This window comes from Euprymna scolopes, chromosome 3 (assembly GCF_053919585.1).
Source record: "Euprymna scolopes isolate OS-2025 chromosome 3, ASM5391958v1, whole genome shotgun sequence".
Lineage (NCBI taxonomy): Eukaryota > Metazoa > Mollusca > Cephalopoda > Sepiida > Sepiolidae > Euprymna > Euprymna scolopes.
The window spans coordinates 85,698,932-85,719,464 of record NC_136484.1 but is presented as its reverse complement, the minus strand read 5'-3'; the positions used below and the strand labels follow the sequence as shown (position 1 = coordinate 85,719,464).

At 32.1% G+C, this 20,533-nt stretch overlaps 1 protein-coding gene across 2 annotated transcripts in view; it reads right to left on the bottom strand.

Annotated features, from left to right (window-relative positions):
* Nucleotides 1–15,290, bottom strand: part of LOC145256897 (telomere repeats-binding bouquet formation protein 1-like) — a 199,075-nt gene extending 183,785 nt beyond the window's left edge. The window contains exon 1 of one of the 2 annotated variants that reach the window (XM_080115613.1): nt 14,947–15,290. In XM_080115613.1, the coding sequence (XP_079971739.1) occupies nt 14,947–14,980 (34 nt within the window). In that variant the 5' untranslated portion in view covers nt 14,981–15,290. The remainder of the gene's footprint in view (nt 1–14,946) is intronic. The other variant, XM_080115615.1, reaches the window with a different exon arrangement.
* Nucleotides 15,291–20,533: the final 5,243 nt, after the last annotated feature.

Here is a 20,533-nt window from a genome sequence, read left to right as displayed (position 1 = left end):
AAAAAAAAAAAGTGCCAAAAATAGGCTCTAGATGATGGATGATCTCCTTAATGTGCGATCCTAAGAGCAAATGTCACATAGCCCACTAAACAATTCAGGTCATTAGTTTTTAAACGAGCCTTTATTTATTAAATTCTGATCAATAGTTGCTGAGATTTTGAACTTATAAAATTGCCAAAAAAGGTGGTATATCTATCTAGATATGTATATAGTATATGGTAGCTTGCTGCAAGCATTGCTGGTAAAGAAATATGTGAAAGTTTATAAAAGCCGAGAGCAATGTGGAAAACCGGAAAGAGAAAAATAAACAAACAGACGGGTTTGTAAATAATAATTAGACACTTCTCTACTGTTTTTGCTACTTGAACAAACCCGTCTATTTGTTTGTTTACTTTTCCTTTCGCTTTTCCAGTCTTTCTGCATTGCTCTCAGCTTTTCTAAACTTTCATATATGGATATATTTATACTCGTAGCCAAATTGAATCTTGAAATTCTCATATCTTTGGTTCTATGGAGCAAAACTATGTGAAAATTTGCAGGCTTTTTGAAGATTATAATATTCTGTGGTTAAAATCTTATGACAATTGGTAGAAAAGAACCTATATTTTCAAACCAATAAAATGTGCCCAAAGTTGCCTATACTATATATATATATATATATATATATATATATATACAGTATCCTGGCAAGCAGCTTCAGTTTTGTTGCTTTGATTGTCTCCCTTGTGCCCTTGCCAGGCCACTAACATATATATATATACATATATATATACACACACACACACACACACACACATCATATTTTTGCAAAAATCAAGACAAAATATAAAATGAAAACATCATATTGTGTATTGTCTTATGCATTACAACTGTTTCATAACTGGACTATTTTAAATATTATATCACTTTATGGCCCTGTCGGTGGAGCATTAGAATACGCCGACTGCCCCCCTGCAGAGGGTAAAAGTCCCTGAATGGGGGTCCTGGATATGACCTTAAACTATATCCGATGGTGAGGCCCCAGCTTGCGGGCTCTGGGGAGTGTGGAGCCACCCTTCAATTGGCATTGCTCCCAGGTCCACTGACTCGGAGTGGTAGTACCTGTTAGGGTCCCAATTATGGGTTGAATAGAAACCGACTTGAAAACAACAAATATATTCTATTAAAAATTTTCGTTACAAACACACCAATAGATTAATTCACGTTTCATCATTTTCATTATTCTTGGATATGTTACTTATTTTGTTAACCATTTTTCATAATTGTAACCCACATTATTGCGTAACTCCTTACTAAAATAATAACTTTGATATATTGTCTGAGCTGATTATTCATTAAAAACACAGCAATAAATCAGCTCACATTTCATCATTTTCCATAATTCTTAGATATGTTACTATTTTCGACAATCATTTTTCATAATTTTAACCCATATTATCGCACCCTACCACTTATGCAAATAATAACTGATGTATTGTCTGGGCCGATTAATTCATTACAAACTCACCAATCAATCAGCTCACATTTCATCATTTTTAATAATTCTTGGATATGTTATTAATTTCAACAATCACATTTCAAAATTTCAACTCCCATTATCGCTTGCCGCCCTTACAAAAATAATAACTTTGATATATTGTTTGGCTTTATTATTTCATTACAAACACACTAATCAATTAACTCACATTTTATCATTTTTCATAATTCTTGGATATGTTACTAATTTCGACAATCATTTTTCATAATTTTTACCCACATTATCACCCCCTTATAAAAATAATAACTTTGATATATTGTTTGGGCTTATTATTTAATTACAAATGCACCAATCGATTAAGTAAACTTTCATCATTTTTCATAATTCTTGGATATGTTACTAATTTCGACAATCATTTTTTTATAATTCTAACCCACACACTCCCCCCCATACAAAAATAATAACGTCGATATATAGTCTGGGTTTATTATCTTATTACAAACGCACCAATCAATTAACTCACATTTCATCATTTTTCATAATTCTTGGATATGTTACTGATTTCGACAATCATTTTTTATCATTTTAATCCACATTACTGACCCCACCTTACGAAAATAATAGCATTGATATACTATCTTGGTTGTTTATTTCATTACGGGGAGACATAACTAATCAATTAACTCACATTTTATCATTTTTCATAATTCTTGGATATGTTACTATTTTCAACAATCATTTTTCATAATTTTTACCTACATTATGGCCAACCCTTACGAAAATGATAACTTTGATATATTGTCTAGGCCGATTATTTTATTACAAATACACCAATCATTTAACTTACATTTTATCATTTTTCATAATTCCTGGATATGTTACTAATTTCGACAATCATTTTTCATAATTTTAACTCTTATTATCTCCCCCCTTACGAAAATAATAATTTTGATCTATTGTCTGGGTAGATTATTTCATTAAAGAAAACACCAATCAATTAACTCACATTTCATCATTTTTCATAAATCTTGGATATGTTACTAATTTCGACAATCATTTTTCTTAATTTTATCCCACATTATCGCCCCTACCTTACGAAAATAATAACTCTGTTATAATGCCTGTTAAAAATATACATGAAATAAAAGACAATCATAAACTGTTTCAGCCATTTCCAGCACTGACTTCTTATACCCCACCCCACTGTTAAAAATATACATTTAATAAATTTATGTCTAAAACATGAAATAGTTGCAGCCATTTCTAGGACTGCCTCTATATACCCCATTCCACTGTTAAAAATATGAATGAAATATGTTTAACTCGTAAACTGTTTAGGCCATTTCCTGGACTGATTTTATATACCCCATCCCACTGTTAAAAACATACATGAAATAATGTAATGTCTAAATCGTAGACTGTTTCAGCTTTTATATATTAGATAAAGTAATTTTCAGATCATAAACCGCTTCAGCCATTTCTGGGAATTATTCCATATTCCCCTCCCCACCTCTTAAAAGATATGCTGTGTCGGTTATTTTGTATTTTTTTAGGGGGTAATGTCTGGTAGAAAACTATATTACACTTACTTGGCCTTTCGGCTAAGATCAAAGTGTGCCTAATTTTGTTGAATTGGATTTGTATTGTTTGTACTGTTTGTATGTTCAATTTTTTCTTGTTCAATAAAATAAATAAATAAGATCAAAGTGCAGTATCTGTTCTGACGCAGCATTTCAGCAAAATCATCTACTAGCCCCCTCTCCATAAACAGAAAAAGTGGGGGTAATGCTTGGGAGAATGAACAGGCACTAATTCACAAACCCCAACCTCACCTAAAAAAAGAAGGTTTGGTAATCCTTGGCGGCCTCCAAGGTACTTTTTAAAGCAACATAATCATGTTTGCCCCCCCCCATCATCAACACATGACATCACTTCTGAAAAATGACTCAGCAGTTTTTAGAAATACATTATTTCATTATAAATTTGTATTTTTTAATATGGTACTACTACACTGTAGAAGAAGCACCCTATATAAAATCCATGCTACTCAAAAAATAAATATTTCAAAGTGCAGTTTGTGATTAGGCAACACTTGCTTTACAATAAACTAATCAAGAAATTTATGTAGGATTACATTTTTTTTTTAATACAAAGACATAAAAAATGAGTTAGTGTCATCAGTTAGAATTGAAATAAATAAATAAAAACCCGAGTGTTCCAGCGGGAGAAAAAAATGTATGCGCATGTGCAGACAAATCCAAAATGTCAGCTTTTGTTTAATAAACATTTTACATGTAAATTTACCAATATCTGTATGGGAAATACATGCATGTAAGCAAAGATATTATTCGCTATAACCCCCCCCCCCCTTTGGTGCAAGAATATTACTTCCTGGGAATTTCAGTGCTATGTGACCAGTAGTTGAGGCACACGTCTACAGTTTTATTTATATAGATAACTATTATTAAAATTACTTCTATTTCTCCTACTTAGGTTATAATCATTTTACTTTCTATGTTAAGTTGATGATCTAATAATTTATTGCACATTTAACACGTTAGTATTAATTTTAACATTCCTTTTCCACACTTACATTTTACCCTCAACATCTTCAGTAATTTTTTCTTTTCCGAATTTATTTTAATCAGGTTGTGGGCGTGATAACAGGAATTTATTTCTATGAAGACAGCGTTGTATAAGATTTAATTTTTTGTTTAAAATTTCTTTAGAATTCACATCATTTTTATTAACTTGGTTTATACTTTCTAGCTTTATCTATTTACCATTTTAATTCAAAATCTTTATTTTTACATAGTTCTCTAACCCAATCACCTAATGGAGTTGTGTTTCTCTTCTTATTTTTAATAATTATTTTTCCTCTATCCTTATCCCTATTCGAGTCATTCTTTGGTCCAATTTTTTTAAAAGATACAAACAACATGGTTTTGGTATCTGTCCTTAAAAACACATTCAGTTCCTCCTGGGTATATCTTTTTACTATTATTCACCTTAACTTTACATCTCTATACAATTTCAGAAATTAAGCAATTGCCCTCATATGGACATTCGTTAGGTATTCTACAGTTACATTTTCTCTCCGAATTTAGTTCACCTGATTCAATTCTATTATTCACTATTTTGTTTATTTTACCATTATTAGAATCTATTATAGATCGACAGTAGTTGAGAATGAAAGTTTAACTGTGTTCTTATTAATTATTTTACTTATAAATTATTTTGTAAAACTCTTTAGGAATATTATTTTGTATATGTTTGCTGAAAGGAGGATTAAACCAAACTTGTTTTTTGTGTCTATTTCTCTTATTAATAGTATTATTACTATTATATGCTTCTTCATTATTTATAATTTCATTCTTTTTATTCTTATTTTTTATATCTATTTTTATTTTTTACAATTCTGCTCCTTTTTCATTGCAATGTTAGATGAAATTGTGTAGTCTGTTCTGCTAATTTTATTATTCACATCCTTTATGTATTTGATTTTTCCTCGATATCCAGATCTAATTAAAGGTTCATTATACTAATCCCTATTCTTATTGAATATATGAGGGGCGTGCAATAAGTAATGCCTTTGACCCACTTACAGTTGTCTGGTCTAGCTGAAATTTTGCATGTGCAATCTACGGGTTATGTGGTAAATTACAGCTCTGAAATAATTGTGGTTTCTGTTTTACAGGTGTTTGAACTGAGTCAGGTGTGAAATGGAGCATGTTGAATGTTGAGCAGGGATCCGGTTTTTGTATTTGAAAGGATGCACACTACAGGAGACTTTTGATGAAATGAAAGAAACTTATGGTGATAATGCCCCATCATATGACCTTGTAAAACGCTGGCATTGTGAATTCAAACATGGCCGGAAGTCTGTGGAAATAGCTCCCAGACCTAGTCGCGCCCCCCCCTTCTGCCATTGATGAGGCATCTGTCTGTCAAGTTGAGGTTGCCATTTTGGAAGATCGGCGCATTACTATCTGCCAAATAGCCTAAGATGTTAAAATTAGTACAGGATCTGTGGAAACTATCATTCATGACCATTTGCATATGCATAAGGTGTCTGCCAGATGGATTCCCAGGTTGCTCACACCATTCCAGAACCGAGAACGCATCGAGTGCACGAGGATGAATTTGGAGATGTACCAAGAAGAGGAGTCAAAGTTTTTCAAAAGACTGATTACATAGGATGAAACCTGAGTCCATCACCATGATCCAGAGATCAAAGTCCAGTAAATGCAGTGGAAGCACTTGGACTCACCACCTCCAAAGAAGGCAAGGGTGTAGCCCTCCGCTGGCAAGGTCATGCTCAGAGTCTTCTGGGACCAGGACAGAGTTGTGATGAGAGATTTCCTGGCAAAGGGTACCACAATTACAGGAGCCTATTATGCTTAACTTTTGAGGAAATTAAGGGAAGCTATCAAAATCAAGAGGCGGGGCAAGATTAGCAAAGGTACCCTCCTCCTGCAGGACAACGCTCCGGTCCACAACTCGCATGTTGCCAGATCAGAAGCACGGGCGTGTGGTTATGAAATCCTCTCCCATCCTCCCTACTCTCCTTACCTTGCACCCTCTGACTTTCACTTCTTCCCAGTCATGAAGTTATTTTTGAAAGGAAAGCTTTTGCCAGATGATGCAGCCTTGATTTCTGAAGTCATGTCGTGGTTGGAGGACCAACCTGGGGCGTTCTACAAAACGGTCTCCAGAGCTGCATCAAATGATGGGAGAAATGCATAACTCTGGGTGGTTCCTATGTAGAGAAAGACTAATAACTGTGCAAAGTTTCATTGCTCCAGAGGCATTACTTATTGCACGCCACTCGTATCCATATTTGAAGACATTCAGTATCCAACGTAATCACTATTTTTTGGGATGGCGGCCATCTTGTTTTCCATTTAGGAAAAAAAACACCAAAAAGGGCCGAACAGAATCACAGGGCCAAAACATGACCCAAAATACATTTTTCAGCTACAAGGCTGAAATGACCCCCCTCCTCACCCTTCCGGATGGTTTTCTGCTTCCCGATATCGAAACAGACAATCTTTTTTTCACTTTCTTAATTATATTCATTTTTTTCACTTTCTTACTAAACTGCGCACGCGCACGTAGTCACTTGACGTTTCACACGGTGCATTAATACATGGTGGACATTTTAAATGACAAATATTTTTCATAAAATAAAGTTTTCACCTCATTCAATAGTAAAAATATTGCTGTCAGTAAGTTTCCATGAGCAGTTTACAAAATCATATTTTATGTTTCTCGTTTTTTTTTTTGGGGGGGGGGGTATTCAATTATAGAACTTGTGTAGTTTCATTAACCGTTTTTCCATAAGCAACGCACTGACATTTACCGAGTAGAATACTGTTTAACAATTCACAGAAATGCCGTGTTTACATTTGGAAGAGGCGGTGGGGGGGGGCCGTTTGAAATGTTAAACAGTATTCTACTCGGTAAATGTTGGCGCGTTACTTATGAAAAAAATGGTTAATTAAACTGCAGAACCACCTGTTAAACTATACAAGTTCTATAATTAAATACCCTTCTCCCCAAAAGAACGAAAAACATAAAATATGCTTTTGTAAACTGCTCGTGGAAACTTAATTTTTTTTTTTTTAGATCAATTAAAAGGGGGTTGATACCATGCAAACCGTAAATTTGTGACAGATTTGATCATCAAATTTGTAGTGAGCAACATCGAATATCTCTAAAGAAACAAATTAGTAGTCGTGTTCTGTTGTAGTGAAAGGTAATATTTACCTTTTAATAAATATTACTCGAAATACGCTTTTGATTTGTGGTCTCGTCTTACGTTGTTTCCTTTTGCTCCAAATTTTTTTGAATTTGCCCCTTTCCCCCCTCCAATTAACCTTTTTTTCTTTTTTGTGTCAACGTTGGTGGTGGGGTATGGGGATTCCAGTTACATGTGGTATATTTAGCCTTTTTTCGTTATTGGATACTGAATGTCTTCAAATACAGATAACTGTGCGTCTGCGCAAAAAATAAATATAATATTCGTCCTCAGCATACCCGAAAACCTACAAAGTTGACAAATTAACGGTGAATACAAGAGGGGGGGGGGTGTCGGTAAATTAAAAATTTACCGCAAAAACATAAGTACCAAACACATTTTTATGTTTTTTGTTCTTTTTTTTGGCGGGGAGGTATTCCATTAATGGATGCTTTTGCAGTTTAACCGTTTCTCCATAAGTAACACGCCGACATTAACCATTTCACAAAAATTCTTTTTACAACACCCCCCCCCACTCGCTCCCCAATGTAAACAGAATTTTTGTGAAATGGTAAATGTCGGTGTATTACTTACGGAAAAATGGTTAATTAAACTGTAGAAACACCTGTTAAACTACACAAGTCCTATAATTAAATACCCCCCACCTCCCCAAAAAGAACGAAAAACATAAAAATATGTTTGTAAACTGCTCGTGAAAATTTTTTAGATCAATTAAAAAGCATTAAAACTACGAAAGACAATTTTTTATTTCTTGTCTAACTAAGATTTAGGATGATTTTCTATGAGAATATGCAAAAATATTATAATATAAGTACCTGGATTTCAAATAATTCCACTTATTCATATAGGCAACCAGTTACTTCGAGTCGATTTGATTACTCTGTTTACAAACTTTACATTTGTACTTGATAAAAAGCAAACTACAGAAGACCAAAAAGCCAAAAAAAAAAAAAAAAAAAAAAAAAAAAAAAAAAAAAAAAAAAAAACTTATATTTCAAAATTTCAATGTATTATTAACACTGAGGCTGGCCAGTACCAGATGGGTGACCATTTGTATGAGTTTGGTTTTTAATGTGTATGTGTGTTGGGGCCAGGCTCTCCAAAATGGGGAGGGGGGCAATTTAAAGCAGAATAAAAAAAATTATTTCAGCGCGTTTGGTCCACCGTAGTCGAAAGGCGGCAAACGTTTCCAAACTGGATCGAAAAAATATTTTTAACACAAAGGGCACAATATTTATAGAATTCTTTTTTGTATCAATTCTTCAAAGCATGCCCTGTTTAATAATGGTCATGCATTATTCGGCTCGCTAAAAAGAAATTGTTAATTTATTTATCAAAGATTTTAAAATGGCTTTTTTCGTATAAATATTTAAAAAAAATATTTTTTTGTCTTGCTTAACTTAAATTAATTATTTTACTTAACATATTCACCGAATTTCACACTTCAAAACTCAAAAGCGAGATAATTAAACAAAATAAGGTATGAAAACAAGTTTTTTTTTTTTTCATCTATAATCCCGTCCCTTACAACAACACAATATGTTTTGTTCAGTTTCAGATGATTATTTTAAGCATATTTGGAACCCCTTGAAAACAAGGGGGGGGGGGGTTATAAGCAAAAAAAAAATTATATATATAAATATTGTTTATGAAAAATAAGTACACTGTTAGAAAGTTCATTCTTCTCTTAATCGCTGAAAATTTCGTATTGATTGGATAATTACCTGATTTTTAGTATATTTTTAAAAAGACGGTCCGTCAAAAAATACTTGCCCCCCCCCCCGTTTTGGCGGTGCCTACGTTAGTCTGTCCACCCAGTTATGGAAGCACAAAATGTATATAATGGCAGCCTTGAAATAATAAATGTTTTTGTTATATTTTATTTTTAAACATGTTTTTTTGCAAATATATTTAAGTTTTGTTGCTAGTTTATTTTCAAACATTTACTTTTTTTTGGGGGGGGGAAACATTTACGTTTCTTTTTTGTTTTTCCAAACACATTTACGTTTTTTTTTTTTTTTTTGCAAACAATTTTTTTTTTTTTCTAATATAGTTTTTATATTATTTTTTATTTTATAAACATGCACAATCTTTGCCGCCAATTAACCGTTGCCAAACCACATAATGGATGCAATTGTTGATAACATTTTACCTCTAAGTGACATGTGTTTTCTTGAGTATTCCTTAAAGGATGTTCTCTTAGAAACGTAAAAACAAAAAACGTAAATGCTTGAAAATAAACAAACAACAAAACGTAAATGTTTGAAAAAAAAATATATATTATTTTGTGCCCCCCCCCTTTTTTTTTTTTTTTTTTTTTTTTTTTTTTTTTTTACATACGAATAAATTTGGTCTCTACAATTTTCTTTTAAATAACACCTTTCGACTTTCGAATATTGTAAATCGTTATCGAATTTTACAAATACCGACAGAAAAACAATAAAAATTAAAACATGGCCGTCAAAATCAACTCGGCATTTTCTTTGGCTTTTTTTTTTTTTTTTTTTTTTCCTTTGGCCTTAAAAAGTTTTTCATTTACTGAAAACCTTTTGCGGATGTCTATTAAGGGAGCGGTCCGTGGAAAACAAACATTCGCGTAGGGTGCACACTCCTCAGTACCAACTATTTTTTTGCGACGGAAACGGTTTGCAGATTCGCTTTCAGCACAAAAATATACACAAAAAATATTTTGTTTTATACGAACGTGAGACAAGCCTTAAAGAAACATTGATAAAGAAAAATTTAATCGTTTTGTTTTTTTTAATGTTTTTTGTTATTGTTTAATTTGCTTTTGTTTTTTTCTGGAAGGTTTTGTCACTTCGTGTAGATTTCTTGTAAAGTGAAACCTGAACCGTGCATATCGAAAAGGGCCCACAAGATGAGTTTGTATTAATGTACAGATTCGAAAAAGTTGTCAAAAAACAAATATATAACAAATAAATGTTATCAAAGGCAAGATAAGTTACTTTTCTACCTAACTGGATATGTTTTCAGTGTTTTTATTTAATGTAACATGTTTATTCAGCTCGAAAAACATACTGTGTTTACCGATGTATTGGAAAATTCAAAATGGCGCCCGACTCTCTTTAACACGGTAAGTTTGGGAAAAGGTGCTATAAATATAAAATTAGACAAAATACTGTTAGAAACTCACTCAATATATATTACCGTGACATAGGTTGACATATATTCGGTGGGGTTTTAATAGTATTTTGTCTAGTTTATCATTTATAATACCTTTCCCCGAACTTACCGTGTTAAAGAGAGTCGGGCGCCATTTTGAATTTTCCAATACATCGGTAAACAATGTATGTTTTTCGAGCTGAATAAACATGTTACATTGAATAAAAACACGAAAAATATATCCAGTTAGGTAGAAAAGTAACTTATCTTGCCTTTGATAACATTTATTTGGGTAAAATCCATTGAAAGCGGTCGGTGGTTCTATGAGAAAATAAAGCTGTGTACGCATTATAAATGTTTCTTTTCTGTGTCTTATGTTATACATTAGTACATTAGGGGTCATTTCGAGTTAAAAGTTTATTTACTGCACTCATCTGGACTAAAGAAAATCATGATTTATGTCTCGTCTAAATAACTAATGATGAATATCTAATATGGCCGACAAGACGGGTGATCAAAAAATCAGATCGAGCGTACCGCGTACCGGAAAACGAAATGAGACTAACGAAATGAGACCTCATTTGATCTCATTTCGTTTTCCGGTACGCTCGATCTGACTTTTTGATCACCCGTCTTGTCGGCCATATCAGAGAATTATCGTTAGTTATTTAGACGAGACATACAAATTTAAATCATGATTTAAATGTGTATGTCCAGATGAGTGCAGTAAATAAACTTTTAACTCGAAATGACCCCTAATGTACTAATGTATAACATAAGACACAGAAAAGAAACACTTATAATGCGTACACAGCTTTAACCACCGACCGCTTTCAATGGATTTTACCCTGATAGTCAAACTTGGGGCAAATTTACCAAAAATAAACACGCTTTGGCGCCACTGGGTACTGAAAAGCACTACAAACAAATGTATTTCTCCGCGACCAACAATCCACAAATTTCTCCTTGGTCTTCGGGTCAAGATCAAAGTGCTGCATTTCAATTTCTTGTTTTCATGCGTGCGTAAACAAGCCCGCGTAAATCAAATTCACACCCCAAAGACTTTTTGGCCTGAACAGTTACATCGCTTCATACAGAACACCACACACCACTAACACTTTTTCACATTTTCTTTTTATAAGAATTTCATTATTTTTGTTGTTGTTCACTTCAAAAAAATCGCAGGACATTTTTTGCACATAATTTATAAAAAGTTCATTTTTTTTGCACATTTTATCATAAGAATTTCATTGTTTTTTCTTTCATAAAAATAATAGCTGACAATGAGTTCTACCACAGAAACTTGTGACATGTGCTGTAACAAGTACTTTCTTACAATTTATAGGTTCATGTTACAAGAAGAAAAGAGTAGAAATTTCCTTAGAGAACATGGTGTGTTACCAAAAAGTGTAACATGCCCTAAATGTAATCAACCTTGTTCATACAGGGAGGATAAATGTTTATGGCGATGCAATGCACCAATTATTGTATTGAGCCATATAGAAAAAAAAAGAAAATACTGTGACTTCAGTATAAGCGATGCGAAAGGAACTTTTCTGGACCAAACACGCATGGAGTGCTGGAAGATTATCCTATTTGTTCTTAAGTAACCTGTGGGATCACAAAACTGTCATGGAAAATCTTGACATCTCTAGCTGTTCCGCTGTTGACTGGAGATCTTTCTGCTCTTAAGTTTGCGATAACTGGCTGCAAAATCAAGACCCAATAGGAGGCCAAGATGGTATTTATTTGCTCCCCCACCGAGCAAATTAGGCACAAGGACAATTAGGAGGCCAAGATATTGAAGTGGAAATTGATGAAACCTTAATCGTGAGAAGCAAATACAACCGAGGTAGAACACTTAGTCAAATTTGGCTTTTTGGGGGCATCGAAAGAAAGTCCAAAAAGAGTTTTGTGGTCGCTTTGACAGGCCCCAATGAACGAAGAAACGGAGACGCTTGGTCGGTTAATAAGAAAATTTGTTCTGCCAGGTTCAATTATCTACAGCGACTCCTGGAAAGCTTACAATAACCTCAGCCAGAATTATACGCACCACATTGTTAATCATTCGAAAAATTTCGTTGATAAAGAAAACCCAAATATTCACACACAGAATATTGAACGCCTGTGGCGAGATCTAAAAGAGTGGGTGAAAAGGCCTGGCATTCGATCACAATACATGAATCAGTACTTGGCTAAATACCTCTTTATCAGAAGTGAAAGTGATAAGTCCGAAGGGTATTATTATACAAACACCGTGACAGCGTTAGGGTTAGGGTTAATTCGCTGTCACGGTGTTTGTATAATAATACCAGTCGAAGTTACTACACAAGTTTTTCAGTCATGCTTCCAAAATGTATACACATGGTTCAGAGAACCATAAGCAGTAAAGTAACGCATGGCGCTTCTTTTCAGTGTTGATTTTCGTTTAAATTATTTATTTGTTTTGAAAAAAAAAAAAAAAAAGTTCTATTTTATAAAAAATCCAATGTTGCTTTAATTCCAAAATTTTATTAAATTTATATTTTCAATATTTCGGGTTTGTATTACTGTACACATAGATTCGAAAAAGTTGTCAAAAAACAAATATAGAACAAATAAATGTTATCAAAGGCAAGATAAGTTACTTTTCTACCTAACTTGATATATTTTTCATGTTTTTATTCAATGTAACATGTTTATTCAGCTCGAAAAACATGCAGTGTTTACCGATGTATTGGAAAATTCAAAATGGTAGCCGACTCTCTCTCGGAGAGGTTAAGTTTGGGAAAAGGTATTATAAATAATAAACTAGACAAAATACTGTTAGAAATTCGCTCAATATATGTTACCATGACATAAGTTGACATGTATTCGGTTGTTTTCTAACAGTATTTTGTCTAGTTTATTATTTATAATACCTTTTCCCAAACGTACCCTCTCCGAGAGAGAGTCGGCTGCCATTTTGAATTTTCTAATACATCGGTAAACACTGCATGTTTTTCGAGCTGAATAAACATGTTACATTGAATAAAAACATGAAAAATATATCCAGTTAGGTAGAAAAGTAACTTATCTTGCCTTTGATAACATTTATTTGTTCTATATTTGTTTTTTGACAACTTTTTCGAATCTATGTGTACAGTAATACAAACCCATTTTTATTTTCTTGCGAAACTGAAATATTATTTAGTAACACATACTTAACAGGGAGAGGGGGGTATTCTCAGTTTCAGAAAAGTAGAACTTCATAACGAGAAAAAGAACCCCCTTAAAAGTAATTTATTTGTTTTCAAAAAAAATTTTTAGTTTTTTTTCCCCCCAGTTTTGCGGGCACCATTTTTTTTTTTTTTTTTTTTTTTTGTAGTGGTGGTGGTGGTGGTGGTGGGGGTTATTACTTTCAGAACAGTGGATTTTTCCAGTACGTGGTAGGGGGAGGGGCAATTCCAGAAATGTGTTTCCGGTAGGCGGCTGTCTCAGTAGATTTGTTTATGGCGCTCGCGCGTAACAAAAATGGCCACCGAAGAACACAATGCATAATACAACTTTTTATATCTTGAGAACTACTTATTTCTGCAAAATCTCAATTTGATATTCGTATTCAGCATAGTCGAAAACCTACAAAAGTCGTCATTTAAAAGAAAATTGTGGAGGTGGACCTAATCTGAAAAAATACCGGGAACCGGGGAACTCTAATCGCGACCAGTACCGTACTTTTCTTTAATTGTAAGTCATTAAAAAATGTCAGTCCGTAATTTTTTGATTGCTACGCCATGTGAGAAGGCAGTTTGCTTGGTGAAGCAAGCCGTTATTTATGCTGCAGCGCACGCGCGTAGCGTAAACGGAAGCTGCAAAATTGGTGGAAAGTACTTCGTGGGTTCAGGGGTTAATACCATGCAAACGGTAAATTTGCCCCAAGTTTGACTATCAGATTCGTTGTCAGCGACCTCAATTACCTATAGAAAAACAAATTAGAGTGGTCGATGTTCTGTTGTAGCGTATCTGGATATTTACCTGAAGCGTGATATTACAAGAATCCACTTTATATTTGTCTTTTTTTTTTTAATTGGTTTTAAATTTTAATTTTAAACTAAAATCGGTCTAGTTTTTTTTCTTACGTATGACAGCCATCTTGGATTGAAGATAAATGAAGGAAAAATTACAATGTTGTCCAAATGTCACAATAAATATTATTTTAATGCTAATTCAGGAGGAAATTCACAGATTATAAAACCCTTTGAAATCTTTTTTTTTAATAAAACCAAAAACATTTTGTCAAACTATCTTAAAAAATAAATTGAAACTGATATTAAAATTCAAAAATAAAAATAATCAAAAGTAAATTCACTGAAATAATTTTTCAGTAAAAAAAAAAAAAAATGCCTAGCTTTTAAATAAACCTTTGGTAAATAAGCTTTTTCTATATTTCTTTCAACTTTAAATTATGGGAAAAATATACAGATAAAGTGCAAATATTATGCGAATATATTGTGCAAATATCCAGATAAAGTGCAAATATGCGCTATCATTAAATTTCGTTAAAATCTGTTCCATAAAAAAAACATAAAAAATATTTCGATCAAATTGTAAAGAAAAATAAGATAACCTTTCTCAGAGAGACAGCTGGATTCTGTGTCCATATTCTTTTGGTAAGAATGGATGAATCAGACGATTCAATGAAGGCCTCCACACGCTCAGACGAAAAACATGTCCACTTATTGAACGTGCACGTATTCATTCATTGGCTCTTATATTGAACGTTAGCGTTAATCTGATTTTTTTTTTTTTTTTTTCTTCTTTTTCTTCAATATTCTCTTTCTTTCTTTAAAGTCAGTTCGTCTTACTAACAACCCAGTAGGATTTATTTTTTGTTTTGGATATGAACACTTTTAATTAGTTTTCCCCTCTCCACGAGCAATCCTTTTCTTAATTCGAAAACTTTTTTATTTTACCAATGAAATTGAACTTTATTTTTTCACACATGCACACACACACACAAAATTAATATTTAAAAAAAAAAAAAAATGCATACACAAACACGCAGACAACTGTTTGTTAATTGTAAATATGGTTTTGATTCTTAAACGCTGGGGATTTATTAGTTGGTTTAGGATCCATAGAGTGAATGAGGTATTTTGGTAAATGTTGTCAGTCAAGAGTAAGACTCCAAAGTCTACATTTATTACTTTTTAATCACTTTAGTCACAAAGACCCTGAACCCTTCCCCTCCTTGTGCCTAATTTTGTTGTTTGATAATCTTTTTTTTTTTTTTTTTGTATTTACAAAATTTTAAAAGCAATAAAATATATAAACAAGATCAAAGTGTAGTATCTGTTCTTTAGATGCTGCATTTCATTTTCTTGTTCTCTTTCGGTGGAGGAGAAATCCTTCACGACTGAGACAATGGTACTGGTCGCGGTAAGAGTTCCCTGCCGAAACACCCTAAAAAAAACAATGACTTCTCCCCACGCATGCGCAAAGGACATGTTTTAGTTGCCATAGTAATAAAATACATTACTACACATTTATTAATAATATCTCACTTTTAATCACTTTTATCGACTTTTTTAAACTTTTTTTTTTTACTTTTTAATAGCATTTTTTTCTTAAATGACAACGTTAATGTTTATGAATACTGAAATAAAATACATTACTACACATTTATTAATATCTTTTTTTTTTACTGTTTATGTGTCACTTTTATCGACTTTTTCTTTTCTTATATTGAAATATTATATATATGAAATATTGAAATTATTCTTATATTGAAACATTACATTTATTAATAATATCTTTCTTTTTTTTTTACTGTTTTACTGTTTGTGTCACTTTTACCGACTTTTTCTTTTCTTTTTTAATAGCATTTTCTTAAAATGAATATTAAAATAATTTCCCAACTTTTTTCATTTCTATGTGTTAAAAAAAAGTCGATAAAAGTGATTAAAAGTGAGATATTAATAAATGTGTAGTAATGTATTTTATTTCAATATTCATAAACATTAACGTTGTCATTTAAAAAGAAAACATGTCCTTTGCGCATGCGTGGGGAGAAGTCATTGTTTTTTTAGGGTGTTCAGCAGGGAACTCTTACCGCGACCAGTACCGAGACAATTTTTATTTTTGTACCTTTTCTCCACGTTAAAAAACGACCCTGGTGTCTAACTCTGTCCCGTGGGGAGGCATAGTAAATAGGTACATTAAAGAAGGTTTTTGTAGTAGTATCATCATCATTATTATTATTATTTATGTGTCGTTTAGTGTTAAAGCTTGTTGCAACCTCTCCGTCGCCTGCCGAAACTTCAAAAGACGCCATAAAAAAACACTCGTCCAACTGAAACTACTATCAATAATTTCCCCCACTCTTTATCTGTGCCTAAACCTAAACTTAGATTCCATAAACAAAGCTTTTTTCTAAGAACTGCAGTAGTACTGCAGTACTGCACACCTGTGAAACTCTGTTCCGTTTTTCAGCTTTCCAACTGACTACAATATGGTCGTCTTCAAGTCCAACGTGAACAAAATATTGATGAGCCAGAGCCACTAGGTATATCAGAATTTTTTTAGGGGAGGGGAGGATTTTTGACACCCCCTAACACAAAACTGCGAATAAAATATAAAAAACTCGTAATTTCTCTTTTTAAAGTGGGTTGTTTATTTTCTGTATAGAATATACTTCCAAAATAAACTATTAAATTTGTTTAAAAAATAATAGAAATATTATTTTTTATTTTTAAAAAAACAGTGTTTACAAAGTGCCGGTGCCGTTCAACCAGCCATTTTTTTTTTACGTATGAAATCCAAATTTTTCTATTGGTTCAATTTTTACGATATTTTCAGGGTCAATGTGAAATTTTATGCTCTTTCCAAAACACCGAAGGTAAATGTTTCGTTTAGGTCCACCTCCACAATTTTCTTTAAAATGACGACATTTAAAGGTTTTCGACTATGCTGAATACAAAAATCGCATTGAAATGTTGCAGAGATAAGTAGTTATCAAGATAGAAAAAAATGCATTATGCACGGTAATTTTGGCGGCCATTTTTTTACGCGCATGCGCGCGCGCCCTAAGCAATCAGAATTTTACACGAAGGAAAAAAAACAAGTACTCCCCCCCCATCCTCGAGAATGATCCACTTTTATGATATTGACAATGCCCCCCCCCACACACACACACACAAAAAATGTACGTATCCAGCATAATCGAAACTATAAGTCGTCATTTCAAAGAAAATTGTGGAGGTGGACCTAAACGAAACATTTACCGTGTTGGTATTCAATGTAACATGTTTATTCAGCTCGAAAAGCATAGTGTTTACCGATGTATTGGAAAATTCAAAATTGGCGCCCGACTCTCTCTTTAACACGGTAAGTTTGGGAAATGGTGTTATAAATAATGGTAATCGTGAAGAAAGAGAGAGCCTGTTTCCTCCGTTTGACTATAGGTGGCGTTAATGTCTGTCCACCCAGTTACGGAAGCACAAAATGTATATAATGGCACCGTTGAAATAAAAATAAATGTTTAATTTTAAACATGTTTTTTTTTGTTTGTTTGTTTTTTTGCAAACATATTTAAGTTTGTTTTTGTTTTTTTTTTTCAAACATATTTACGTTTGTTTTTTTGTTGTTGTTTTTGCAAACATATTTAAGTTTTATTTTTCCAAACATTTACGTTTTGTTGCTAGTTTATTTTCAAACATTTACGGTTTTTTTTTTGTTTTTACGTTTTTTTTGTTGTTTTTTTTGCAGGCATAAACTAAATATTTTTGAAATATTTTTCTTTTAGAAAAGTTTGCTTATGCACTTATTGTACCGCGCTATTTTTTTTTTTTTTTTTTTTTATAGTAGTTTCAAGTAATATTCAGGTTTTACAATATCCCTTTTCAAACATATATATATATATATATATATATAAATACTCGCGGAAAAAGTAAAATAAGTCCAGAAAAATTAAGACAATAAAAAAAAGATAAAAGAAAAAACGTTGACTTTTTTTATTATAAGAACGTAAAAAATACTCGCAGAAAAACGGTTGTACCCATAAATATGTTTAAAAGAAAAATATAGCAAAAACATTTAATTTATGCTTGCAAAAAAAAAAAAAAAAAAAAAATATTAAAATTAAAACAAAAATAACGTAAATGTTTGAAAATAAACCAGCAACAAAACGTAAATGTTTGGAAAATAAAACTTAAATATGTTTGCGAAAACAAAACAAAATAAAACTTAAATATGTTTGCAAAAAAAAAAAAAAAAAAAAAACATGTTTAAAATTAAAACATTTATTTTTATTTCAACGGTGCCATTATATACATTTTGTGCTTCCGTAACTGGGTGGACAGACATTAACGCCACCTATAGGCAAACGGAGGAAACAGGCTCTCTCTTTCTTCATGATTACCTAAATAATAAACTAGACAAAATACTGTTAGAAATTCGCTCAATATATGTTTTTGCCAACTTTTTCGGGTAAAATCCATTGAAAGCGGTCGGCGGTTCCATGAGAAAATAAAGCTGTGTACGCATTATAAATGTTTCTTTTCTGTGCCTTATGTTATACATTAGTACATTAGGGGTCATTTCGAGTTAAAAGTTTATTTACTGCACTCATCTGGACTGGAGAAAATCATGATTTAAATTCGTGTGTCTCGTCTAAATAACTAACGATAATTCTCTGATATGGCCGACCAGACCGGTGATCAAAAACTCAGATCGAGCGTACCGGAAAACGAAATGAGATCAAATTGACAATTGGCCTTTTTTTTAATTTTTTTTTTTTTTTTTTGGCTTGAACTTTGCGCTTTTCAGATTAATTTGTTATGTTTTATTTTCTTGGTGGATAATTTTTTTTTTTGGCCATGTTTTTTTTTTGCCCGTTTTTTTTAGTCTCATTTCGTTTTCCGGTACGCGGTACGCTCGATCTGACTTTTTGATCACCCGTCTGGTCGGCCATATCAGAGAATTATCGTTAGTTATTTAGACTACACATACACATTTAAATCATGATTTTCTCTAGTTCAGATGAGTGCAGTAAATAAACTTTTAACTCGAAATGACCCCTAATGTACTAATGTATAACGTAAGACACAGAAAAGAAACATTTATAATGCGTACACAGCTTTATTTTCTCATAGAACCAAGAACCACCGACCGCTTTCAATGGATTTTACCCTTTTTCGAATCTATGTGTACAGTAATACAAACCCCATTTTTTAAACGAAAAAATAAAATTTGTTTTTAATTTTAACGGGAATAATATTTTGTTATTGTTATTAACATGAAAATGGAATTTATAAATTTATTTTAAATCATTGATATTTAACGGAAAATGAAGCCATTTTTTATTGGTATTAACATGAAACGATAGAATTTATAAATTTATTTTAAATTATTGGGTTTTTATATATTTTTTTTTCGATAAATTATTTTTTCGCTGAATTTATTTTTCCTATTAAAATTGATTTATTTCACGTATTCGTAGTTTTTAACAAAAAATCAGTAAACCAGAACGAAATTAGAAGTTCCGTTCCATTTTTGTGACAACCGAAAAACATAGCGTGCTTATCCATATTTACCATAATGTTGATACAATTTACGAAAATATTAAAAAAAGTAAAATGAGTACTTCAAAATATAGTTATCGAAAACATAACAAAAAAATTAGAAACCGCATGAAACAAATCGAAGATTCGATTGGTATTCACACATTTTTACAATTTTTTTAAACACACAAAATGTTACCTTTTATAAACTTTTTGCATATATTGAATTAATTTTTGGTCATTTATAGAAAAATGGAAAACAAGATTAAAAGTGTTTACAAACCCAAAAAATGTTCGTTACCTATATAATTTTATACTTCTCGTTTCTTAAAATAAAATCACAATAGTTGTTTATTCAAAATATTGTTTTTTAGTTATCTGTGAATAAATTCAAACATTGATTGATATTCATTTTCTTATTTTCGTACAATTTCTTGGTCGCGTGTTCAATTAGAAAATTATTTTTACCACTGGAACGAAATTAGAAGTTCCGTTGGCACCTCCAAAATTCACCACAGAATTACCCCCCCCCCATATGTAACACGATGTAACTTTATTATAAGTTAATATTATCAATATAACTTTTGTACCATTTAAAACGGCAAAATAAGCTAGTAATAATTTTAAAAATATTTTCATCGTACGAAAATAATG